Below are 27,612 nucleotides of genomic sequence, written 5' to 3' on the forward strand. Positions count from 1 at the left end.
CAAAAACACTAAACTTATGCATTTAAATACAAATTAGATTTTCAATTTTTTTTCAAAGGCTTTAAACTGCCAGTCCCTGATTGATGACACAGATTATATATTTGAACCAAAATTAAAATTTTAGCCGAAAGGTGACAAGTTTGCATCCCTCAATCAAAACATTGTTCTAGAAGAGGGAAAAGCTGTCATGCCTTGAGTAAAGTAGTCTTGGTTGGATTTAACCTCGAGTTGCATTCAACCTGTGAAAAAAACAGATCAAATCCCACATGGTCAGTTTAGAAACATAATACAAGAAATAGACAGATACTCTGCACTAAACCAAACTGTTTAAAGTGCCACCCTTCTGTGTTATTTAATAGGCAAACTCAATAGGTGCCAAAACTTTAAGTACAAAAGCTGTTATTAAAGGATTTTAGCACAGATGGAATTGCTTTATTGGCCAATCTGTATCAAAGACCAGGTGCTTTGCAACATAAGATGGTACGATGATTAGCCCCTTTTAGGATGTGATGTCACGGTTACAGTCTGAACAGAAAAATGGAACAATGAGATAAAACACACTGAGCCGTTTAGAAAGCACACTGTGTTCTCTCTCACTGCCCATAGATGCAATGGCAGTGTTTTTGATAAGTCACTCACCACAGCATCTACCGCTGGTGATGTGTCACCAACTATTAGCAGGGAAGGACATCTAAACAACAAGAGAAGAGAGACATAAAAGTGAAAGGAAGAGGAGACACCATGATTCAATAGCCATAAAATAGACAACCAATTAACATACTTCAGTGTTTTGACTGTATTTTCATTAAGTCCCAGGACGGGCCTCTCAATCTCCAGATCTTGCCGACTGTAATAATAAAAAATAAAAAAACTTTTTAATATCAGCTCATATGACAAGGATCAGTGTGTGAATTGGTCCTAGATCAGGGTTTTGATGATGGCACCTGTTGTAGGACTGGCAGAAAAGAGCCAGGTTGTCCTGATTGATGTCCTGAGCGATGTGCAGACGGTATGTTTGAATGATCTCCTGGTTCTCTGTCAGCTCGTCCTGAGGTACAAAAACTCAGCTCATGAACAAGACTCTAACAGATGCTGTGGTGAATATCATATTTAAGACCTACCGTGCTGAAATGGTGTTCCATCACAATGTCTACTAGATTGCTGGTCCATCCAGACAGCTAAAGCAGAAACACACAGACACAGTGCAAAACAAAAGCACAACCTTTAAATGAGATGTTTGAGAAGATCACACAAATCTTGTTCCCAGCACCTCCACCCAATGTTCACAATCCACTGACTTGAGCACTTTTCATCATCGTAGCAATCTGACCTGTAAGGTTATTATGCGCTTTACAACAGGGAAAATCTTAAGAAGATCAAGCACACTAATCTGTTGAGAAATCTAAAGTATGGAGGAATTATTAGAGTTGGCTTGTAGCTAATAATGGAAGTATAATAAATAAAGTATTTTCTGGGAATAAATGTGCAAAATAGTCAAATAAATAAAAGACACACAAAAAAATAATAAATTAATTACATGAAATTCTGATTCAATTAAAATGCAAATAACCACCAGTAACAACACTTTTTTTTTGTTGTTGAAAAAAGCATTTAAAAGAAGATAATGCAAAGACTATTGTATAAGTCTACTGTGGTAGATGGGTAAACCATTATGTACCAGTTACACAAAAAGCCAATATTTTGTGTGCTTTATTTCCATATTATTGAATATAATTCCATCACTGGCCTACAGTCCATAGTTTGCAGCTTGTCATTGGGATAATACCAGTATACATTTTTGTGCCATTTTATAATTATTAATTTAATAATTATCTGCACTTAATTTGACAGTGCATTCATAATTTTACCTTAGAGGCAGCCCAGTCGATCCAGCCCTTAGCACAGGGGTCCACGTTGATGAGAACCAATCCCTCCACCAGAGCAGGCTCATTCAGCTAGAGAATGACAACACATGGATCAGTCCATCATTAATGATAATACTGATCTTAACCCTCAGGGCACCTCCTGACTGAGAGGATTAGGCACATGACTGAACAGACTAATGAGACAGATTCTTTACTTTTTTTGTGGTATTGCTATCTATAGACTTGTTTGGGTCTTACTCAAACACATTGTTATTGACCTGGGACCACAAAAATATCACATTGATTTAGGCCATGTCCACACTAATACGTTTTTGTTTGAAAACGGATATTTTTCTCTCCGTTTTGGCCTTCCGTCTACACTGAGACGGCGTTTTTATTAATGAAAACGAAGCTATTTTGAAAACGCACTCCAAAGTGGATACATTTGAAAACGCCGTGTTCACGTTGTAGTGTGGATTTAAAAACGGTGACGTAAATTTAGTCATGTGACGCATATTGTACCAATAGATATTCATGTTTATTACCAGTATTGTGCCTGTTATGTTCTATTCACTTTCACACTGCTGCTAAAAATATTCTACATTGCACACTCTTCATATCACAGTCCTGCAAAGATGACAGAATTTACTCACATTTGCTGTCCTGCGGCAATACATGAGAGCAGTCGCGTTTTAGACCAAACATAAGGTGTCTGCGTGCGACCTGGACCGCATCAGTGAATGGTGAGATATTTTACTAAATAAAATGATCCTGTCAGAAGAATTGTGCGATAACTTCATTATTTAGTTTTCCATCTGAATCATATCAGTGATCTTTTGTGGGGTTTTACGCATGCGCAGTAAAGGTGAATTTAGTGTTTTCATGCGTTTTTCAAAAGTTTCTCATCCACACTGAAACGTCCGAAAACGCCTGAAAACGCTAGTGTGGACGGAGAGCGTTTATAAACGAAAACGCCGTTTTCAAAAGTATCCGGATTAATGTAGACGTAGCCTTAAAAAGATGTCAATAGTCAACATAAAATCAACTGATTCCATTTACACCCTGAATACTCATTCCCAGTCTTATTGTGCATTAAAGGGTTAGTTCACCCAAAAATGAAAATTCTGTCAGTAATTACTCACCCAAGTCTTTCGTTCATCTTCGGATCACAAATTAAGATATTTTTGATGAAATCTGAGTGCTTTCTGACTCCTCCATAGGCTTTCAGAGGGACCCAAACTCGTCGGCCCAGAATAGTTGTTAAAAACATCGTTAAAATAGTCCAAGATGGCGGTAATACTCCCAAGGAGTGAGCAGCCAGTAACAAGTAGGAGTAGAAGAAGAACGCCGTAATCTCAGTTCTCGCGCATGCGTCCTGGCGCTCCCGTGAACTCTCGTCAGAGGCCCACATTGAAGAACACTAATAGTTGGATAAAGTCGTTATTTTTGTTGTTTTTTTTCTGCACAAAAAGTATTGTCGTCGCATGATAAACTTAATGTAGAGCCACTGTAGTCACTTGGACTATTTTAACGATGTTTTTAACAACTATTCTGGGCCGGCGAGTTTGGGTCCCTCTGAAAGCCTATGGAGGAGTGAGAAAGCTGTCAGATTTCATCAAAAATATCTTAATTTGTGATCCGAAGATGAACGAAAGACTTACATGGTTGGAACAACATGAGGGTGAGTAATTACTGACAGAATTTTCATTTTTGGGTGAACTAACCCTTTTAATGCACATCATTCTAAAGGGGTAAAAAAGGTTTGTCTTCAAGAATTATCATCAAAAGCGTGTAAACAATCTGCAACATGTTTTCTTTTTGGCGAACATGACCAGTTCTGCTGGTTACTGGTTAATGTTGAATAATGTTACTAGCCAAGCAGTTGTTTGAAGAGATATTTCACCCCCAAGATGTAGATTTTGTAATCATTGTCACCCTTTTTTTGCCCTTTTTTTATTTGTCGGATTGGTGTGAATCTGTTGCCATCTGTCGGAGCTTGTTTTTGCCAATCGCTGAATCGGCGTTAAAATGTCTGAGAAGTGATGCGCTGTAATCTGGTGACTGTCGGCATTGGTCTTCATCTGTCAGTGCAGTGTGAATTGGCCTTAACTAGGGCTGTGCCGGTGTTGTGCAAAATTCTGACCCAAGCCAAATTATTACCCCCCTAGTATCGGTAGGTTTAGGATTAGTTGTGGGGGAGGGGTCAGGATTAGGGGTGGGGTTAGGATTAGGCAATCAGATACTGACTTCAACGAGGGGGGTAATAATTTGGCAAGTTCGACACAACACTGGTAAACTTGACAACCGCACCACCGTGCTGGCTGATTAGCACCGGCGGAAGTCCGCTAAAACACTATTTTTTGACAGTGAATGCTGTTTTACATGAATATTATGACACGAGTAAAGCACAAAGCTTTGTTTATAAAATAAATAATAGGTTAGCAATTAAATGTTACATCGCAGGCATGGAAACATCATGACGAATGAGAGAGTTGTGCGTGAGCCCATAAATTTAAGCTTTGTATGGTTTGCGATCTGGTCACCCGATTATCAGCGAATTTAACAATATTCCATTAGTTATTTCACTAGACATGGAATCTCTTGTTTCTTTTCCCAAATCTTCACTCACGCCTCACCCATTTTTGAAGGGGATTATAAACGTTTTCTTCCTTGGTTTGCTTTTAATTAGGTCTATTAAATTCACATTCTTTACTATGGTAAGGTAGAAAAACGCAGTAGGACAGATAGCCTACATTTTTACTTGCACTTCAAATTCTTTTTACCAGTTTGTGCTTATCATTAGATATGTTAAGGCGCGTCGAGTTTATTTTAAGTTCTTTGAGATTTTAAGTTTCGCTTTCTCTGGCAGCGCAAAATCAAACATAGCCTAAATGTCTTGTCCTTGTGGAAGATAAAGTTCGCTCTTCAGACCTTCTACAACAAGTGGAAAACATGAAGATATCAGAAAAGAGATCGATGGTCTCTTTCCTGCTCGTGTCCCACATCCCTCTCAATGCGCAGAGCGGTATGTGTGGAAATATAAAACAAATGTGTGTTTTTTTTTATATTTAACTTTATTATATTATTTAAGTTACTATTATTTAGTGATATTTATTTCAATGCTTTACAGGCAAACTGTCTGCTTCTTTGACGGAATTGCTCAAACACGCATGTCTGTTACGAAATGGATGTTTGAGCCTCGTTTATTTTTATTTTTTTATTATTTCAAAACAACCCCCCAACCACGCGCCACTGCCGGTAGTTGGTCCATTACCACCGCGGTGGTAAAAAACTGCGACCGTCACAGCCCTAGCCTTAACCTTAATTTAATAAATATTACAGGGCTGGTATTGGGGTAATTGGGATGCATATAGATCCTCTCAGGGATTAACTCAGCCAGTAGACTAAAAAGTGGGTGCTGATGATGTTCTGGCCTACACTGTCTTGTTGAATATTCTGTTTCACCCCAAAATACGTCAAATTACAGAAGTGAGAATGCAACAAAGTAAAGCCGTGCAGCTTTAACCTCTTATTTAACCTTTTATTGACGTGACCTAACCTTCTATCGACACCTTAACCAAGTTCTCAGTATGTCACAGCGCTGACTTACTGCAAGGGCTCACACTTGGTTTTAAAGAAGAACTTCAGCTATGGGAAGCCGAAATATATCAAACGTCTTGTGACCGTGATTGTGATGGAAAATGATTCAGGTTTCACACCTCTTAGTTTTCCTCTCTGAATAAGGCTTATCACTAGAACTAGAAAGACATGCAGAGAAACGCAAGTATTCTAGGCAGTTCTCATGCATGACCACGTCTACAGACAAACATGTGATAACCAAGGTGTAATTCAAATGATTTTAAATAGTTTATACGTGCTGCAGTTAATCTGCTGAACTGCGTAGGCGTGTGTTTGTTACAAATGGCCGTCTGATTTCACAGGGCTCGATGAGCAAGCACGTATGCAGCAGAAACACGAAAATGTGCACTGCAAGCTGTTAGAAGTATGAGAGTGTGATATGCTGGGCTGAAATAATGAAGTAGTGAAATAAGGCCATGGAAATTTAAGATAAACTTACGTAGGAAAAATACCCTTTATACATTGATAATAACCAGCAGGAAACATGAGCGAGTGTGTATGACGTCGTAATGAATGCGTTTATGAGGGTATCCACCTCCAGCGTGAATGTTTCTGCATAGATGGTGAATGAGGGCTTTGTGTAGGGTGAGAGTGTAAATGCATGTGTGAACTGTGAGTTTCTTATTAAAGCCTGATGACAGATGGTTTTACTGCAGACATACTCCAATGATCTTCACCTCTGATGAACTCAACTTCATTCAGCTGCTCAATTAAACATCTAATGGCTCGTTACCACAAGCTACTCCGACGGTTGGTTATTACAACATACAATGACTATTTGGTCATTATAACAAAACAAAATGGAAGATATTTTACTTACAGCGAGTCTAGAGAGGATATAAGCTCCTGCGCCCACGCCGATACCAATCACACTGTTGATTCTGTTAAGGCATTTAAATCATCCATTAACTGGCATATATTACTAAAAACACACACATGATTTGAGACTTTAATAGAAGGTATGTTCATCAGGATTTTGTGAACATATGGGATTTATTTTCATCTAATTGTACTGGATTGAGGACATGTGAGGTTCGGACTCACTTTAGCTGAGTCAGGACTGAGGGAAGCATTTCAGCAAGCTCATCCATGGTGGGGTACTGGTACCTGAGGGAAAGAAGATAGAGGCAAGAATGAAAATTAGTCAAGCTTTAATTGTTTTCAAGTGAATGTGAAAGTACTGTATCAGCAGTTAAGGTGTGGTTACATCAGCAAACTTTAGTGGGCAAAAGGTTTGTCTATTGTCGATAGCATAGCCTTGTATGAAGCAGAGCTCACACAGAAGTAACATATAAACCAAGCAGTGTTGCAAAATCTGCACGGGAAAATCATTTGCCTTAAAAACTAACAGAGTTGGGCCGACACTGCCAGGGTGTGACTTTCAGGTTGCAGACATTGGTCATAAAAGCAATTGGTACAACAGATGAGTGAGTTTTCATGGTAGAACATTTTACGATTAGCATGCATTAGCACAGACCAGTTTTGTGACGTTAGGCTTGGATATATTATGGTTTTGAGCCAGAGTTGTTTCTTTGGTAGTCTGTCTTACCCGGTGGGGAAAGGAGGTGCAGATTCTTGCTGGCCCGGAGCATCAACATGGACCACAGCAAAGTGCTGGGTGATCTCCTGCATGTCCTCGAAGTTGAAGAGTGTGTTGAAACATGACTTATCTGCGTCGCAAGAGAACAAAACACTTGTTTATTATCAGACACTTCTCAAACACGTTTTCATAAATCAATATCAGACAAAAAGAAAAGATCCTTTGGGTTCAACAAGACGTTTTTACTAAATCCAATTTACTACCATCGTCAGTGCCCTGTAAATCAGTTTCCTGGCTTTCGGTTTGCCATTATAATGTTGTACAGGTATATACATGAAATCACATTCTGTCTGAGTAGGTACTATATTTGATGAGGAATTAACTTTGCAACCTTTAAAAACTAATGTTCTATATAGTGTAACATCTGGATGTACTACATTTGTCATGTACTATGTATACACAATGTCAGTTGCGTCCCTTTATGACCTCGAGGAAGAGGGCTGAGAAACACTGATCTAGACCACCCGTCCCTGTATTCATCAAGTAGGTGAACTCTAATGGCACATTCTGAGGAAACACAGGAAAATTGAATATACGTGACAACTTACGATTGAGTCCGATGTCATGATAGGTGAGAATGACCGGCCGGTTGCCTTTAGGGGTCCCTCTCAAAGTCACGTGAAGGACACCGTGAGGAGTCTCAATGTCGTGCTCCTGCAACCAATCAGATGATGACATGTGAATTACCAATAAAAGCACAAAAACGTTAACTGTTTACACGGAAAATTAAGTATACCCGGGCCTTTAATCTCGTCACATGATAAGTGAAATGGAGCAGAGTAAACACTTACAGTTTATAGTTGTTACGTCCGTTGTCCAACTGAACTAAATGGTTTTTATTTCTATAAAAAAGCAGTGCCTTGGAGGCAGGGGCGGACTTTACCATTAGGCAAAGGTCGGCAATTGCCTTGGGCCCCGAGCTACCTAGGGGCCCCCAAAATGCCATATTAACTTATGCTTAAGTTTTTTTATTTTTATTATATATTTCTAAAACTCCATTTGCGAAAAATAGCATCAAATCATTAGTGTCGCAGACAGGAGGGGGCCCCCCCACCTCACTACATTGGATTATTCCATTATCTCACTTACTGCGCATCTGCGAAAGTGACAAGGCTGTGCCAAAAAACTGACGGAGAAAAAGAAGTGATTGACAGACAGAGTGTACAGAGTAGTAGACAGTAAAAATGAAGCGAAGCTAGCTACCCAAGCTGTGCTGAAAAAAGGAGGAAGCGGGAGGAAAGCAAAAAGTCTGTAAAGGTGCGCGGCGCGAAAGATAAACAACACGCAGTAACAGGAGGACTGGGAAATACACAAACAGAGCAAGATGAGTCTAAACGCGAAAATTTAAAGTTTCGAAGTTACCCAAGCGGCTTAAATAAAAGAAAAAAAGTGAAAAGACGCTGATAAGTATTTAGGAACGCTGCCAAAGATGACAAACTTTTTTTACGGCTACTGTTGGGGATACAGATCAGGAACAACAACGTCCAAACGCACAGAAAAATCGTGAAGCAAAGAGGACATGGAGATCGACAGACAAAACTGAGCAGTTTACTTATTAATCATGATATTTAAAAAAATCTCAGCTCTCAGATTCTGTCAATTCTATAACGAAATTCAAACAATAAATACCGTTTTGACGTTTTAATGTGACGTGACAGATTCATATAGCGGCACATGAACTGATCATCTCTAGCTAATAGTAAATAAACACGAATTAACAATGTTGAAAGATACAGTATAACTTACCGAAATGTATATTCCTCATTCATAATATTGATCAATAAGTGTTTTTCAACCGCGGAAAGCGGTAAAACAGCTGGAGAACAATCGTCACATAACATTTACTTCAGGAAAGCCATTTAATTGGCTAGAAAAAAAAAAGAGCTATAGAGAGTATTTGGCTAAATATGTGTACTATATTACTTATTTTAACCTTAAATTATACCAGCTGATAGGGCTTTTTTTTTCTTGAGAAAAAGTAACGCCTATCTTGTGAAACGTTACCTAATATTTATCCAAATGAGTCAATATTGAATCAAATCACAAGAATTGAATCGAAATGGTGAAATTTGTCAAGCAAAAAAAAACAAAAAAAAACAGCTTACCAGAAATTGTACCATGTAGGCTAAACATTGTAACATGTAAGAAGTGTATGCAGGGTATAAAAGGGGACGTTTTTTCTCCTCCCTAACCTTTACTTCCCCGTAGATTAGCTTTACCTGCCTATCCACCATTCAGTCGGTACATATTTTTATCGTTCTCTTTTAAAGATTGGATAGGGAGGGGCCCATAGCCCTACCTCGCCTTGGGCCCCCGATTTGCTAAATCCGCCACTGCTTGGAGGCCAAGTAATGTAATCGGTGTATGGCTGAACACAGAGGAACACTGAGTAACACAGGTAACACCGTCTACCACAGCAAGCCTATCAGGCGCAGGCTCACAATTAACTCCATAATGTTTTTTCAAGCCTGTTTCCAAACAAATGAATGTCAACGTTAGTCACGCTCTTGTGTTTCATTGTGGTGTAGGTTTCGGCCCACCGTTGATGTTGTTTGTTGTTGCACATCACCACAACTACCACTGCATTATACGTCAAAGTAAAAATAATAAAAAACTGCCGCCTCGGACAAAATGGACACCTCAGCTACAAGATCACACAAACAGGATGAGGTTTGAACCACAAGACTGAGGTGAGAGGCTAGCAGCACAATTTAGACTCCTGAGAGCAGCAGGTCCGGCTCTAATCTCATTCCACACACAGCGTGAGGTTTCATTATTCTGGATATATCTGCCTGCAGGTTCACCAAAAGCAGCTCTGAAACGCGCCATAAGAGTCTGACATTGTTTCGATGGAAACCTGCAGACTGCACACACACTTAATACAGAAACACACAAGACCTCAATGACCTTAACTGAAGGTCACTGATTATGCGCAGGCGCGTTTGTTAATAAAAGGCAAGAAGAGAAAGCTAAATCATTTCTCTACTCATAGTTGATGTTAACAGACACAGGTAACGTCTCTGATAGTGATGTCTTAAGCAGGAGATCTAGAAATCATGCTAGCAGCTGACACCTGAAGCAAACCACAGCCGCACCGACTGAAGGCAGCAGATTTAAAAATAGACAAGGCGGTTATGTTTGAGTGTGCACACACACACATTGCTCTCCGTGACATCTCATGTTCGGCGATTGTTTGTCTGATCTCTTGATGTATCATTCAAACAGTCTTCAGAAACAGGTGTTTCTACAGTGGCACCATTTCTACACTGGACGCGAGCAGCCCGTTGTGACATGACAAAATGTGATCACTCCCCTTTATAATCAAAGCGGTGTACAATGGAAACGGCTGTTGCAACGTGCCAACAGTTGGTGGACACCCAGTTTATTTTTGACGTGCTGCACAGCTACTCGTCCATCGGAAATAAAAATGTATTAAAAAAAATGGCAAGTCTGAATTGATTGCTACATTTTGTATGCTTATAATTATAATCATAATAATAATCATGATAGCAACAACTTGTGCATCTAGTGGTTCACTGAATGATTATTCAAAAATTTGGGGTTGGTATGATTTTTTTTTTATATATATGTTTTAATGAAGTCTCTTACGCAGAAAAATGCTGCATTTATTTGATTAAAAAAAAAAAAACCTGTAAAAAGCCTAATATTGTGAAATATAATTACAATTTACAACAACAATATTTTAGTATATTTTAAAATGTAATTTATTCCTGTAATGGTAAAGATGGTAATGAATTTTCAGAAAGAAACATTTCTGATTATTATTATTAATGTTTAAAAACAATTGTGCTACTTATTTTACTGGAAACAGTGATGCATTTTTTTCCCAAGATTTTTTGATGAATGGAAAGTTAAAAAAAAAAACAGCATTAATTTTAAATAGAATCTTTTGTAACATTATAAAAGGTCTTTACTTGAACTATGCATTGCATCCTTGCTGAATAAAAATATTAATTCGTAAAAAAAAATTTTTTTTATAAATATACACATACACACACATGCATACATGCAATAGAAACACTGTTTAAATGTGTTTTTAATTAATGGATACTGGTATTACAACAAGTCATAAGTACTTCAACCAGCAACAACATCACTTCGGTTGTTGCGTGGTCACTTGCTAAGTTGCTATTTTTATTTTTTTAGTCAATTCAAGAACATATTGCAACATATAGACTCAGTTACTAAGACAACATTTGCTGGTTTCATGGTGATGCTCCAGAGCAGTGTCTTTGAAAATCTGCTGAAAAATATAATAATAAATGCATCTCCACCACAATGAGGCATGAAGGAAGAGACTGTGCCGTTGTGTGAGGAGCCTTTTTAGCTGCTGGCATTGGTGAGCTCCTTCACTGTGAAAAGTCATTTAATGCTCTGGAGTACAGGAGAATATTGCAGAATGATTTGCTTCCCACAATTGAAAAGCTGTTATCTAAAGAGGAATGATCAGATGTGATTTTTCAGCAAGATAATACTCCTGCCCAAACTGCAAAGACAACCCAGAAGCGTCTTGAGAACAAGTCCATCAGGCTCATGTTTTGGCCTGGTCAGAATCCAGATTTGAACCCTATAGTGAATATTTGGTCTCACATTAAACTCAAATGAACTGGGAGACATTTTCAACTACTCATGAACTGTTTGAAGCCATTAACATTGAGTGGACCAACACTGACTCTTCTTCCTGTAAAAAGCTGTCTGCAAGTTTACCCTCATGGCTTAAATATTTAAAGAAAGCAAAAAGGAAGGCTATTCCATGCCAAATTACTTCATCTAAAGTATTTCTGCAAATCTTGCTAATTTCCCGACCAGTGATTTGTTAATAAAATGGTTAAGACCATTAAAAGACCACTAGGCCTAAATATTTTACCACTTTTTGCTTGCCGCATTTTTTTTTTTTTTTCACAGAAGTGTAGATGTGGTTGTGCCTGAGGGCAGCTCAGACATGTGTCAGGGATCTGTCAAAGACCATCTGATAAGATGCTAGAAAGAGAACTTGACAAAGAGATTGGGCAGCTGTCAGTGTCGTATCTGTTGCAGAGAGAGTCCAAATCTCCTCCAATCACAAGTAGATGTCCCTTGATGGTCTGTAAACCGCGAAGACACTTTAGATCATGACATACTCTTAGATCAACTACAAAATTACACTGGTATTCAGAGACAGGCATTAAGGTGGTTTAGATCGTACCTATCAGATTGTATTAGATTGTATTTTGTTTATTTAAAGGTAGGGTAGGCAATTTTTTTTCATAAACACTTTGTTATTCTGGTTGAAATTCGCTTTACATCCTGATAACAATCAATAATAGAAGAGGTCTAAGTATTTCTTTTAAATTACATATCTCTTCTGTGGAAGTCTCAGGACCAATAAATGTTCATCCAGTCATTGCATTCGGTCCAAATGCAATGATATTATGTGTCCTACTTGCCTGTCAACATATGCATTTCCAGACATCGCAGGTCATCAGCGCATTTCATGAGGCTATGCAGAGTTAGACAGACAGTCAGCGAGCGCCACAAACAAACAGCAGCCGCCTTTAACAGTTCCTCCTGAACCAAAACAATGAGCTTGTGTTGCGTTCACACCGTGTCGTATCACCATGTCATCATGGTTTAGCTTCTGTGTATTTAACCGATCTTCTATTGTGCTAAAATCCATCACACTCTTTAAGGTTACAAAACTCTGGACTTTTGGTAGTACCTTGAATACATAAGTACACTAAAGGAGGAAAATCATTTTCACATTTGGCTCCTAAACTCTGGAATAGCCATCCTGATAATGTTCGGGGCTCAGACAAATCTCTTTATCCAAACATTCACATGATACATCTCATAACCTTGTACTCCAGTTTTATCAGATGAAATGCACATGATTATCTTTTGCTTGAAATGTAATGAATAGCAGCTACGCTAATTATTTTTCATTTGCTTTTCGGTTTCTACCTCGAGATACCCATCGCGAGGTAACTAGAGATTATGCCAGCTTCAGTTTGGATCCAGCCTCTTACAAAAATTTCAGATGTCCCAACACATGTGAAGAGACGATGCAAACCCCTGCGAGGACTTCAGATGACGCCAACTCTGAATCAACTTGCACCACTGAAAAATGTTCTATATTGTAATCATTATGATCACAACTTGTTATAACTGCTTTAATGAGATCATTGTTTCTGCCTAAATGAGTACATGATGTTAGCTAACTGCATGATTTGTATTATCTTAGAACTGTACATTTCTGGACATATGGACTTTACAGTTTAGGGTAATTTGTTATCAGAGGGGACTGTGTTCAAGTAATGTAGAAACATGCACTTTCTGTAAAGCTGCTTTGAAATGATATGTATTGTGAAAAGTGCTCTACAAATAAATGTGAATTTAAAAGCAAGTTAGGGAGGTTAGTAAACCTGTGCATAGCTTCTACAAGATTTTATTTGTGTCTGTTCAAATGTAAAACAGTAAGAATGTGATCTAAATGGGCAAACTGACAATCCCCATGCAACTACTTAGTTCAGCATCATGCATTATACTGATGGAAAATGAATTACATTGATACTGGAGAAGCATGAATAGTTCAATTTTATTCCTTTCAGCTTGCCAATAAGATGACCAAAATTTGATTTAAGTGTGTGTCATCATTTGATTATCCATGCTGCATCTCAAGTGGCAATATGCAGTAATAAGCAGCACAGAATTAAAACCAGGTTTTTTGAAGGGAAGAAGAGGGATTGGTGACGGCAGCCAAAAAGTTGCTTTAAAAGGTAGAACAAATTATTGCAGTTATTTTACAGAAAATTAATAATGAATATCATGTATACCGTACGTGCATAATAACACCTGGAATATGTGTTAAGTAAATCAATTAATAGTTATTAATTATATTATACTCTTCACATAGCATATACATTTCTTTACATTTATGCATTTGGCAGATGCTTTAATCCACAGCAACTTGCATTACATTCAGTCAATACATTTTTATCAGTTGCATTCCCTGACAATTGAACCCATTGCTATCACCATGCTCCACTGTTTAAGTAACACTACAGCATCACACACACACACACACTCAAAGGCCTCCCTTTGACACTACAGACGCATGAAAGCCCAAGATAAAGCACACACCACACGTAAACAACCGTCAGACAAAAGGCAGATAACGCCCATCGTTCACCCACACTTCCTACGACAGACACGACTCAAACTCCAGCACTCATGCACAGGCGTGAGAGCTTGAACTGTTCTCATCTGCAAAGTTCCCGCTGGTGCTTCAGAAGGAGAGCAACAGGCTACTCCGAGACAAAACACACTCTTTCTGTTAACACTCACCACGGCAGTCACTGCACAGGAAACCTGGTCGATGTCCAGCTCTGCTGTCATGTTTCATCCAGCGATCACAGAACAGACGCTTTCTCCTGTTCCCTCTTCTCACTCTCCACAGAGAGAGGGGCGGTGGCAGGAGGTAAGGGAGGGGACAGTCGCGATTAAGAGAAACAAGAGAGATAGGAACAAGACAACAGGGCAGCCCGTTGCTTCGAACACCCACCGATAACAAATAAAAGGTCTTTTCCCCCCCAACAGCAGCTGACGTTGCAGGATAAGAGAGGGATCCAAAGCAAAGCAGACGTATAAATGCCCGGAGAGTGCGTTTGAGAGCGATGAGTGTTAGATATGGAGGGCACTCAAGCGGCTCTAATTGGATTTACAGGGTCAGGTGGAGGGGGTGGGCTGTGTAAATCTCAGCTTCTGTTTCAGTGTGCGAGTGTGCAAGTTGATAAGGGTGATTATTAGGAAATGTAATTAATAGAGGAGGATAACTCCGTCCAAAAGTGAACAGAACACGTGGTAACATCCAAGCTGCTGTTGCCATAGTGACAGGAATGGACAACTCCATATGGCGACAATATATATGCACGAATATCTCCAAATGTCTACGCTATTGTGTTTCAAGACAGAAAATGTAAAAGGAGAATATATTAAAGGTACTAGTGTGGGAAATGTGTTTGTCTTTCACAGTGCAGGGTTGGTTAATCCTGAGCTTAACCTCCTATGGTTTTCCCGTCCGGAGAGCGCAGCCTGGCTGCAGCGCTGGGGAACTGTGCTGAGCAATGAGGAGGCAGTGTTTCCAACTGCAATTTTCAAGTGGAAATAAGATGACACTTTCCTACAGGTATGAGGCTTTCAAACATATCAGTTCTGCTGTTTGATAAATGACAGAGGTTTAGCATTAGGATACAATACCATTTCTGACATGCATCAAGAAGTTACAATGACATTTTTAGGCACTATATCACTCCCTACAATGTCGAAGTTCCAAACACACTTAGGAGAGCAATAAGTTAAAGGTGGGGTAGGCAATTTCATAGAGCAATAGCAATAGCAAGCTAGCTTTGAAATCATGAGATCCCACTCTCCCTTCAGAGTGTCTCCACGTCTCCTCCAAAACACATAAACGCACACAGCAGAGTCTGCAAAGCGTCAAAAGTATATTTACAACAACAACAAAAGAACTTTTCCAAGGTAATATAATATTATGTAGATTTAGAAACAGCAATAAACTCCAGCAAGATAAAGTCCTTTTATGCAAAACCATAGACCTTTATCTACAGATCAAGTATAGGCCTAATAATAGAAACATTGAATAATCTTGGAGAGAGTTTCATCGAATGCTGAATGAAGAATGACAGACAGCCTCAGCGTGGAGAAGAGTTTATGTGACCTTGAATTTACCAACTTAAATATTCATCTGTACCGTAAACCAGGGAATGGCTCTAGAACCCGTATAATATAGTGCAGTGTTTCAGGCAAAAGGTTGAGAAACCCTGAGAAAATCTGATATTGTGCATATACTACTCTGTGTTATTGCTAAGCCGCACAAAAGGCACAAAAACATTAATAAGCACCACAAAGTTTATGTGCACTAAATTTAGACCAAACGGAGGTTAAACTAAAAGAAACTGTTCTGCCAGTTATGTCCAACCTCCCGAAGCAAAACACAGTCACGTACAGGTAAGAATTAAAACAGTTTTCATGAAAGCCCTGGAGCTTTAAAATACTTTTGGTGACAAATAAATATGAATTTCTCAGAAACATAGAGAATGATAAATATGAATTTCCAAGAAACACAGAGAATGAGTAAACATTGTTCATTTACGTGTACATATATCGCTGATACTGTAACAATACAAAGCAGGTTGAAAATCGGTGGTTAAACTTTAATGTGCACATATATATTATTACATTGTACTTATATTTTAAAATACCTACATATATTACAGCTGTAATTAATTTCGATAATTACATCTATAAATGAGCTGTTGACCTTTTCCTTATCCCTTAACCCACCCTTACACCTAACTAACCACAAAACCATGACCTCTGATGGAAACAGACCTTGAAGACAGTCAAACACAAACCACCACAAGTAAATATTATATCATCATTCCTTTTGTTCCTGTAATGAAATCACATCAACATTCTGTGATGCAAATTTCCAATGAACAATAAAAACTCAACAACAAAAAGCCTGCCAGCTGCAACAAAGGCCATGAGGATCACAAGCACATGAGGAATAAAACCTGCATAATGATCAAGAATGTAAATGATCCTGATCTTTGAACATATGAGCATAACCCAAAAAGATGGGTTAACCCTTGACATTTCAGACGGTGTAAACTTGTCCCAGGATGCACCTGAGGCTCTGATGGATGAGTGAGTGGGGAGAACAAGGATTTCCCTCCGAAATGCAAAGAAAGCCCCCCATGCAGCGGCCCACGCGTGCACACCCCAGCGCTGGAACACACCCCTGATCAGTGTAACTGTACGCAGGAGTGTGTGCTTGAGAGCGGCCACATCAAGCAGCAGGTGTATCCTGCACAGTAGCAGTTGAGCATGCTCCAAATCTGACACGCTGTCAGACAGAGATGAGAGAGCCAGAGATGTTTGATCTCAGACATTAAAATGTCAGCTCTGTCTCTTCAGTGTCTGACAACTACAAAGCGTGATGTTAAAAGAGAACGCAATACTCTTGATGACCCACAGAGGGCAGCATGCATCACCACACTACCTGCCTTTATTTTCATCACAAAATGTCTATTGCGGCAAGCGCACTTGGCAACACAAAAAGGTTCATTTTGTTAATATAAGTATCATGAACTATGACTAAAAAAATGCTTTTGCTATGCTCTGGCCAAAAGACTGCATAGGCCTAAACATCATTATAAAATAGATATTATAATACTCACTGGCCAAAATCAATGGCATGGCAATATCATGCTAAAATATTGAAATACCTTGATACTTATTAACTGTAGTTTAATTACTCTTTCAGGAACTATATCTTCTGAAGGAAGCAGGGATGATCAATTATGGCAAACATCTTAATTCACGTTCATTTTAGTCAATACTGAGTTCCTGGTTATTTAAAACAATTACTCATTAACCTAATGTATTTTTTAAACTTAAAAAAAAATGTTTTGTGCGAGACGCTACAGGCAAAAACACTTTTTTCATGCATCTGTAAATTTTGAGATTTTGAGCTTTTTTGGCTTTACATTGAGTGTTTTTTCAGACTAGTGGAAGGAAAACATCCAAAATACACTTTTAAGTGTATCTTTTATAGCACTTTGGGCCCTATTTTAACGATCTGAAACGCAAGTGTCAAAGCGCAAAGCGCAAGTAACTTTGTGGGCGGGTCTCGGCGCTGTTGCTATTTTCCCGGCGGGATAAATGGCTCTTGCGCCAGGCGCAAATCTAAAAGAGGTTGGTCTGAAGTAGCTTCATTATTCATAGGTGTGGTTTGGGCGTAACGTGAAATAAACCAATCAGAGCGTCATCCAACATTCCCTTTAAAAGCAGGTGCGCAAGTTCCATTACGGATTGCTAATATTATGGCGGATTTACCAGGCGCACGCCAGGAGCGGTTCACAGCCGAGGACACTGATGTTCTTGTAAGAGCAGTAAAAGACAGAGAAGTTATGTTGTATGGGGATGGGAGAAACCCACCCAAATCAGCATCGGTTAAACAGGCGTGGGAGGAAATAGCCACAATTGTTTCATCCGCTGGCATCCCCAGGACGTCGCACCAGTGCCGCAAGCGCTACAATGACATCAGAAGACGGGGGAAGTCCAAGCTTGCCAGCATCAATCGGGCACGCCGTGTAACGGGAGGTGGATCTGCCTCTACTCAGGACCTGACGCCAGCAGTGGACATCGCTGCGTCCACCCTCACCGCTGAAAGCGTTGAAGGATTTGGGGGCTTTGAAATCGGCACCCAACCAGAAACGCAAGCAGTCCAACCCCAAGGTACACAAGTTCACATACATTAAGGTTTCTTATGAAAATATTTTAATCGTTATTTACATGAAAAAAATGTAACGCAGCCACACAATAAATAAAAACAATGTAACAGCTTCGCAGGAAGACCCTGGCCTCGCGAGCCGTGCGCACGGGCCATCTGAGGAGGGAACAGCGCAACCATCAAGGTCCAGACCCACTACACGCCGTGGCAGCATCGCTAGACCGGAGGACCACCCATTCCTGCAGCTCCAGCAAACCGGATTTGAAATGCTGGAGCGGGAGCTGTCTGGGATGCGGAAAGTGTGAATGACCATCTTGACCGGATGGCGCGCGTCGCAAAACTACCAGAGGAGGGAAAAAGATTTTTTTTTTTTTTTATCAATTACTGTTTGCTATTGATTTTTCTTTTTGACAAAATATAAAGAAATGTCACAAATAAATACTTTTGAATGTTTTGGACTCGTTCTCTCTGAATCACGAGTATGGTTATATTTTTGCAATGTAGTATAACATTAGACCGAGATAACTTTGCTTACCTCACTATAGACGATGCAGCAGCTCTTCTGCCAAATAAGCTCTCCTCTCCCGTGCTGCTGCTGGGGCATTTGGGTTAACCATTTGGGTTAAGATCACCATCACGTCTCCTTAAGTCCTCTAATATTTCCTCATCTATGTCAACAACACAACCTTGATTTATTGAAATGTTGTGTAAAACACAACACGCCACAAAGAATGCTGCGACTTTTTGAGGACTGTACTGTAAAGTGCCTCCTGATCTATCCAAACACCTGAAGCGCATTTTCAGTATGCCGAATGTTCGTTCAATTACACAGCGTGTTTTCGATTAAACTGCATTTCAAGAATTGTTGCTGGCATCAAAAATGGTGTCATCAGCCATGTCTTTAACGGATACCCGTTGTCCCCTAACAGCCACCCATCCAACGGGGGATTCCCCTCGAAGATGGCAGGAATGGCAGAGTTTGCCAGTATGAATGAGTCGTGGCTCGAGCCAGGATAATTCGCAAAGACATGGGTGATTTTACTATAAGCATCGCAAATGACTTGTACGTTGATTGAATAGGTTCCCTTGCGGTTGATGTATACAAGTGCGTTTTCTGATGGGGCACGTAGCTGCACATGGGTGCAGTCTATAACACCAAGGACACCAGGGAACCCATACTTCAAAAGGTACAAAAGGGCAAATAGCACCAAGATGGCGCCGTTGTACTTGGCGTGCCGTCTTCCGCTTTCTCTGTCTCTGCTGTTTTTAGCGTTTATGTTTTTATTAACGTTGATTTTAATTACTAGCTGTGAAACGGCGTTGGTGTATGATCGCCAAACACTTCTGAACATTCGAGTGGCTTTTGAAACAGCTAGGACCGACACTTGCGCGTCACCTAGGATTGACGCTTGTGTGTCCTGTTCCTCTCCGTGGCCCACTCGTTCCTGCATTTTCCCTGCATGCCAGTGTCGGCATCTTACTGACTTGCCCTGGAAAAGGAAGCGACGGAGGAAACGCGGAAAGGGAGGTGGAGTTGCAGTGCGGCTGAGATCTTCCGCCTGCCTGCCGTCTGTCGGGACTGGGATGATCCGTGGGTTACGTCTTCATTGGCGTTGGATGCATCGTATCGTTGGCTTCGACCAGTTGTCCCCAGCCTTGTTTCTCTGCGCTGCTTTCCTGCGCGTGTTCGTCGAGGTGGAGTAAATAAGTCTAATCTTCGACCGATTTGTAGATCTACACAACCCCAGGGAGAGCTGCTGTTTCATGTGGCCTTAATCAACGCACGCTCTCTGGTAAATAAGACTTTCATATTAAATGACTTTTTTACTCTACATGCTTTGAATGCCTTATGTATCACCGAAACTTGGATTAAACCTGGTGATCTAAGTCCATTCAACGAACTGCTGCCCTCGGGCTGTAGTTTTTTAAATTCACCTCGGTTATCTGGCCGTGGTGGGGGCTTGGCTACAGTGATCAAAAACTCGTATTCCTGCCGCCGACTATTAACTGGGCATCTTAACTGCTTTGAAGTTCTGCTGTTTCAACTTTCTCTAGTGAACCCTGTTGTTTTTGCTGTCATCTATCGACCACCCAATGTTAATAAGGATTTTCTTAATGAATCTGCTCAATTTTTGAGTGAAATTGTCGTTAGTTATGACAGGATTTTAATACTGGGAGACTTTAACATCCATGTGTGTTGTGGCTCTAAACCACTTTCAAAAGATTTTCTTAGTTTACTTGATTCCTTCGATTTTGTGCAATGGGTGTCTGGACCTACTCATGTTCAGGGACATACTTTGGACTTGATCTTATCTCGTGGTCTATCACTGCTGGATATAAAGATCATGGACGCTGGTATATCTGACCATTTGCCTATACGGTTTTCTATGATGTTCGATGGAAATAACCTAAATCAATCATCAAAGCTACGCTGGACTCGTATGTTTACGGATCGCTCAAGTGAAGAATTCTCTTCGAAGTATGAACTATTAAGTGCTACTCAGGTTATGAACTCTTTCACCTGTTGCTTGGATGCCAATGAACATCTTAGTATTTTTAATAATAACTGTTTAAATATCTTAAATTCTATTGCACCACTAAAGGCGAAAAAATGTAAGCATAATTCAGTATTTTGGCACAATGATACTACTCGTTCCCTTAGACAGGCTTGCAGAAAGGCAGAACGAAAGTGGAAAAAAGACAAATTACAAGTTTCGTATGAAATCCTACGGGACTCTCTTTCTGCCTTTCAGCGAGCCGCTAAGGCAGCAAAGTGTAAATATTTCTCAGAGTTAATAACACAAAACAGCTATAAGCCAAACATTTTATTTTCTGCCATTGAGACTGCACTTCATCCAAATGTTAATCTTTTTCCTGAGGTATCTGTCACTCTATGCGAGAATTTTGCTGTTTATTTTACTGATAAGATTTCTGAAATAACAGCTGCTCTGTCACTGTCATCATACAAATTGGTTGATGTTCCATACTCTGATTCTATTTGGTCTGAATTTGAGTCTGTGAACCTGGACACCTTGATCAGAATTATGTCCAGTCTGAAATCCACAATGTGTCCCCAGGATGTTATTCCATCACGCTTTCTCAGGCAGATTATTGACACTGTTGGCTCTGATTCGCTGTCTGTTATTAATAAGTGTCTCCAAACTGGGACTGTTCCCCATGATTTCAAACTAGCTACAGTGAGATCTCATCTTAAAAAAACAAATCTTGACTCCACACTGCTGTCTAACTTCCATCCCATCTCAAATTTGCCTTTTTTATCTAAAATCCTTGAGAAAGCTGCTTTAAACCAACTTCAGTCATATTTGTCTTATAATTCTATTTACGAAAAGTTTCAGTCTGGTTTTAAATCTTGCCATAGCACGGAGTCAGCCCTATTACGAGTTTTAAATTATGTCATGTTGACTACGGATTCTGGCCAGTTTATGGCTTTGGTTTTGTTAGACCTCAGCTCTGCCTTTGATCTGGTCAACCATAACGTTCTAATTTCTCGTCTTGAAACTTGCGTTGGTTTACGGGGCGCAGTATTAAAATGGTTTAGGTCGTATCTTATTGATAGGAGGTTTGTGGTCAATATTGGGCACCATTTCTCTTCTGAGATACAGTTAAGATCTGGTGTACCTCAGGGATCGATTCTTGGTCCAGCGTTGTTTTCTCTTTATCTGCTTCCATTGGGGTCTATCTTTAGTAAATATGGGGTCTCTTTCCATCTGTATGCAGATGACACTCAGATTTATATTCCTTTAAAGCGTGGTGATAAGAATGCCTTTAAGCCTATTCTGGATTGTCTGGAGGAGCTAAAACTTTGGCTGGCAACAAACTTCTTGAGCCTCAATGAGAGTAAAACTGAATTCATTGTGTTTGGTCCGACTGAACAATGTGTATACGATTTCAATAGTACATCTCTGTCACCGTACAGTACCTCATGTGTCAGAAATCTGGGTATTTTGTTTGACAATAACCTCAAATTTGATAAGCAGATAAGCACAGTGGTTAAGTCTTCTTTCAAAAGTAAAGCCATTTCTATCTCTAAAGAAGCTTGAAATAGCTATGCACGCATTTGTAACATCTCGGCTTGACTACTGCAACTCTTTGTATGTCGGTGTTTCTCAGTTTTGTGTTTCTCGTCTGCAGTTAGTCCAAAATGCAGCAGCCCGGCTTCTCACAGGAAAGCGCAAATACGAGAATATTACGCCGGTTTTAATTTCACTTCATTGGTTACCAGTTAAGTATAGAATCGATTACAAAATCTTAATGTTTGTTTTTAAATCTTTACACAGTCTGGCCCCACAGTACTTAACTGATTTGTTACAGCCTTACATTCCGTCAAGATCACTCAGATCTACTAATTTTAATTTGTTGCAAGTGCCTAGGACAAGACTAAAAACCAGAGGTGACCGTGCCTTTTCTTTTGTTGGTCCAAAGTTATGGAACGATCTCCCGCTTTACATCAGAACTGCTCCAACCTTGTCTGTTTTTAAGTCCACTCTTAAAACCCATCTGTTTTCCTTGGCGTTTAACATCCCTTGAACTATTGCTCTGTGTTTCTGGCCTTAGGAACCTCGCCTGTGTTTACAGCTTGTATGTTATTATGTTTTATAATTTTGTGTCTTTCTTACTGTGTATTTATTTGTAGTATTTATAGTGTTGTAAAGCTCTTTGGTCAACCTCGGTTGTTTTTAAATTGTGCTCTATAAATAAAGATTGTATTGTATTGTATTGTATTGTATACTTCGCACAAAATGCCTGCTTTGCTCTTTCCTGGCTGTCAGGTGTGATGAGGAATTTGATGTATTCCCCAGCATGTCGGACTAGACCTGATGTAACTGCATGTATAGCCGAACTTATGGCAGATTGTGAAATGCCTCCAATGGAGCTAAGGGGGTGCTGAAACGACCCAGATGCATAGAAATGCAATGCCGCTGTAACCTTTACTGCAACGGGGAAGGCATAGGGACAGGGTGCATCAGTCCCCAGCTCATCTGCCAGGAGATGGCAGATGTCTGTCACAGCCTGGCGGGTCAGGCGTAGCTTACGTATGCATTCCTCCTCACTGAGGGAGAGATAGGTCTGTCTGGGCCGGTATACCCTCTCCCTCCGTCGTCTAATTCTTTGTCCCAAGACATACTCCATCTCACTGTGCAAAATAAAAAAATATGAGCAAGCTCAACTTAAATGGTAAGTTGAAGACTAAGGTTTTTAATGTACTTACATTATGATAAAGGTGATTTCACAGTGTTCCGATTTTTTTTTCCTGGTTCTTGACAGACAAACCAATTTGTCAGATGTCCTTATATACATATATGTCTTGCCACTATTGGGCAAACAGGTCTGATCCTTAATTACTACAATTAGCCTGAAAAATTTGTAAGCTAGATTTATGCCTATCTTCGTGCACACCACAATGATTTCCGTCATCTCATGTGTTAATATTTTTTATTGTAACAATTTATGATTTGCAAAAATAACTATTGCATCTGTGTAGATTACATAAGCAAAGTGTATGCGCGTTGTGCACGCTATACATTATGGTCATGCATGCGCCCTTAAAATAGCATAATGAACAACGCGCAACGCGCCACTGACTTTAGACTAGGTTTTTTCTGGTCAGTGGCGCAATTGTTTTATGGAACAGGAAAATAGCATGAGGGAACGTTTGCGCTGAACCGCCCCGGGGAGCGCAAGTGTATTTCTTAGTTAACCGACGTGCTTTTGTGGAGGGAAAAGCGCGCTTTGCGCGGGTGCAAAATAGGAATGAAACATGCGTCGGTGTACAAAGTCAATTGCGCTGGGTGCAAGATAGGGCCCTTTATCTATTTGCGTCTGCAGATTTCAATTATAGTACATACCTTTAAAGGCCGTTTTCTCAAAATGAGTTTCAGTAACACGTACATACATCAAACTTTACAGTTTTATTCCTATCTATATTCTGAAGGTTTTTACTGAGTGGTTTGTTTTATACAATATTTTATTCCTAAAAAAAGAATAATGAAAAAGAATTTCAGGCTCTTTCAGACAGTATCTTCTGAGTTATGGAGGGATAAAAAGAGATATCCAATCTCCCTTCTGTAAAAACCTGTGAATCCAATATGTCAACAACAAAAACAAAAAAAAAGATTTTGAACCGGACTTCATCCAATGATCAAAATTTTGTTCTAGAAATGTATGCAAATTAATGCAGATTTAATTAGATAATGCCTCGTTTTGCCAAATGTTTGCAATTCTTAATGTGATCAATCAACTGGGGAGGAAGTATGCTGATATAGTAGTTACATTTTTTACCGTATTCACCTGGGGTGTTATGTATAGTTGTAACAGTCTTTCAAAAGGCACTTGAGAGTGTTATTGTGGGGGGAAATGGCATAGCGTGCAGTCTCTCGTACCTTATATCACCAGCTTTGTGAATTACATAATTGCTGCTAGAGATTAAACTCGTAACCCGTAAACATGTTTTTGTGTTTACGAGCAATAGAGAAAGAAAAAACCTGTAGCATACAGCAGATACGATGGTAATAATGAGAGTAAAGGGTCATCTCTTGTGCCCGGCCTTTTCCGGTAGAGTGAGCGTCACGCCTGACTAAACACATCCGCTGCCCCGTGTGCCATCTGACCCAATGCCACATCCCTACAGAACCAATGCTGTGTTATCAGCTAGACACTGGGAGAGAAACAAGCTCGCACAGCTACTGATGCTGTTTGCTATTTGTTTGGCTAGAAGACCAAACGGCATTAACACAACAGATGTCATTTAGGCTCATTTAAGTATCTCATTTAAAAAAAAATCTGAAACACACTGTACAAATCAAGCACAGAACCAAACATAATTCTCCACATTGTGTGAGAACAGCTTGTCTGTTCCATGTATTTACACTGCCCTCTTCTGGAGAAGCCCAACAGGTGTCAGCTTACATCATCCACAGAGACCCATTCACATCTCACACTCCACAGCCACACCGTCACCATAGCAACTGCTCTTCATAACGCTGGCAACTATAAAAGCTAAGGAAAAGATCAGGCATTATGGGGCTTCAGGGAACCGTTCAGCCTGGACTCTTCAGGCTGAGTTTAGATGCTAAAGATTTACTTCATTTTATTATATTGTTCATTTTTATAGTAGTTTCCTCTTTCTCTCTTCGGAGGAGTTCAGAGACGTTTTGTTATGTAATGGTTCAAGTCCTCCTGTTGCATAGTTACCAGCTCTAGTAGAAACCTGATAGAAAAAAGATCAACTTTTACATGTACAAACACTATGGTTTACGACTATTTACCCATCTCTCCTCATCATCCTTGTCTATATTCTATTCGTATGTTTGAGCTTTCCTGCAGCTCAAACATTAGAGCGTTGGCGCTTGCAACACAGAGGTCAACACAGAGGTCATCTTTTCCCCAGATTCCCAGGGAAAGCAAGAATTGTTAAGAATGTGAATGTGTGAACTTTGAAATGCAAATGCATAAATGTAAATGTAAATGTAAATGTATGTCTAGTAACACACTCAAGCATCCTCTCAGGTTTGTGAATGTGTGATGATGATGTAATTCTCGCCTGAGATTCCGATCTAATATACCTGGCGAGGTTAAATTTAAACCAGTGAACGCTGGCATGATCTTCGCTGGTGCACATTATGACAAATTACGGTGCAATTCACCACACTCTAAAAATACTCCAAATGAGACTCACTATGAGTGCTGAGTGCTAAATTAGTCTCTTTTCAGGGAGCTGAAAGACCTGAAATTCTGATAGTCAACGGATAAGGGCAAGTTCTACAATACTAGGTGTTTAGGCTAAAAAAATAATAATAATAATAATCGATTTCCTTTTATTGAAAAAAAGAAAATCCATTTAAAAATTCATAAAATGATTTTTTATATCTGAAAATATTTTTAATATTGGTGGCATCAGCCATTTCAGTTAATAAAATATGCAAATTATAACCAAGAAATGATACAAAGAAATTCCTGTGAAATGGTAATACATTTTTTTTTTTAAACACAACAACCAGCAAAATAAAATATGTTGTATTAAAAAAAAAAGCAAAAAAAAAAGCACATAAATCAATCAATCAATAATCATTGTTTTATGAGCAAAACATCACTTTCAGAAAATGGACATTAAAATGACACTTATGCTAATTTACTATGTAAAAACCATAAAAATTAAACAAACAAAAATACATTGGTGGCTTGTTTGGTCATTTTCTGGAATTTGCTAAATGCTGTGGAAAGTCAAAAATGGTTAAATCTAGCTAAAATCACTTGGTCTGGCATCTCCTCTTAAAGGGGGACGGAGAACACTTTTACTTGTCTTGAGAAAACCCACGTCACTTAGAGCCGTGACACACCAAGCATCAGTAGGGCTGGTTTTGCAGTGTTCCACACGTCGACTCGCGTCAGGGGTAGTTCGCTCGATTCAGCAAACACGTAAGAGAGATCACTCTGATTGGCTGTTCAGTTTAGCGAACGAGTCAGTACACGAAAATAAAAGCAAAAGTGATGAAAGCGAGCAAAGTCCAGATGGCACAGACAGAAGGCTTTTTTAATTTTATGTCATCTTACCTGAGCATTCAAATATTTCATAACAACATGAGCCGCCTGCTATGAAGAAAGTGATCAGTATGATTGATATTCAAAATGGTAAGCAAGCGCCGGTTTGTTTACGGTTTGTATATTTTTTTATGATGATAATAGACTACTGATACCTGCTGCTATAGACAGTTATTTCCTTACACGCAGGCGCAGAACTAGTTGACAGTCCCTAGTCCTTTTGGTTTGTTCAAGAGCAGATTTTTGCCAGATGCAGCTGACGCGAGGCGACAACAAAGATGGCTTTCGTAGCCAGTGGTTATTTGTCGTTGGCTTGGTGTATCACGGCCTTTAGGACTTGCTTTTTCCTGGGTGAAATTGGACTACAACTGCCCTACACCTGCTAGGGCTCAAATGTCAATCTGATCAGGTTTAAGACAATGGAGAATGCAGAGGACAATGAATAATGAAGAGCTGGTGAGCAGCACTGACAGCAATGTGCTGCTATCTAGAAAAGATAGAGCCTAGGGTAGGAGAATAAACACAACCGAAATGAGCAGTCAATTGTGACAAAACCCTAAAAAAATAAAAAAATAAAAATTGTAAATATCAGGACAAGGGAAGGCTGGAGTCTTGAAGGAGAGCGATTCTGAGTA

The 27,612-nt window shown here is 39.6% G+C and overlaps 2 protein-coding genes across 5 annotated transcripts in view; one reads left to right on the plus strand and one right to left on the minus strand.

The window, feature by feature from the left end:
- ndrg3b (ndrg family member 3b) overlaps positions 1–27,612 on the minus strand; it is a 62,443-nt gene that overhangs the window by 9,944 nt on the left and 24,887 nt on the right. For 2 of the 4 annotated variants that reach the window (XM_084097983.1, XM_084097980.1), the window contains exons 4-13: positions 7,653–7,758; positions 7,054–7,174; positions 6,549–6,611; positions 6,325–6,385; positions 1,869–1,955; positions 1,122–1,178; positions 945–1,048; positions 782–847; positions 640–691; positions 192–239 (exon numbers count right to left, since the gene is read on the minus strand). In XM_084097983.1, coding sequence (XP_083954109.1) covers positions 192–239; positions 640–691; positions 782–847; positions 945–1,048; positions 1,122–1,178; positions 1,869–1,955; positions 6,325–6,385; positions 6,549–6,611; positions 7,054–7,174; positions 7,653–7,758 — 765 coding nt within the window. Of the gene's footprint in view, positions 1–191; positions 240–639; positions 692–781; positions 848–944; positions 1,049–1,121; positions 1,179–1,868; positions 1,956–6,324; positions 6,386–6,548; positions 6,612–7,053; positions 7,175–7,652; positions 7,759–14,448; positions 14,777–27,612 lie in introns of those variants that run through there. The other 2 variants (XM_084097982.1, XM_084097981.1) reach the window with 2 other exon arrangements.
- LOC311073375 (uncharacterized protein) lies at positions 17,490–25,462 on the plus strand. The gene is made up of 2 exons (XM_084099095.1): positions 17,490–18,423; positions 18,530–25,462. Exons 1-2 carry the CDS (start codon positions 18,009–18,011, stop codon positions 18,721–18,723), a joined length of 609 nt encoding a protein of 202 aa, XP_083955221.1. The 5' UTR covers positions 17,490–18,008; the 3' UTR covers positions 18,724–25,462.

The sequence above is a fragment of the Abramis brama genome (genome assembly GCF_963993115.1).
Source record: "Abramis brama genome assembly, chromosome: 22".
In the NCBI taxonomy this organism is placed as follows: Eukaryota; Metazoa; Chordata; class Actinopteri; order Cypriniformes; family Leuciscidae; genus Abramis; species Abramis brama.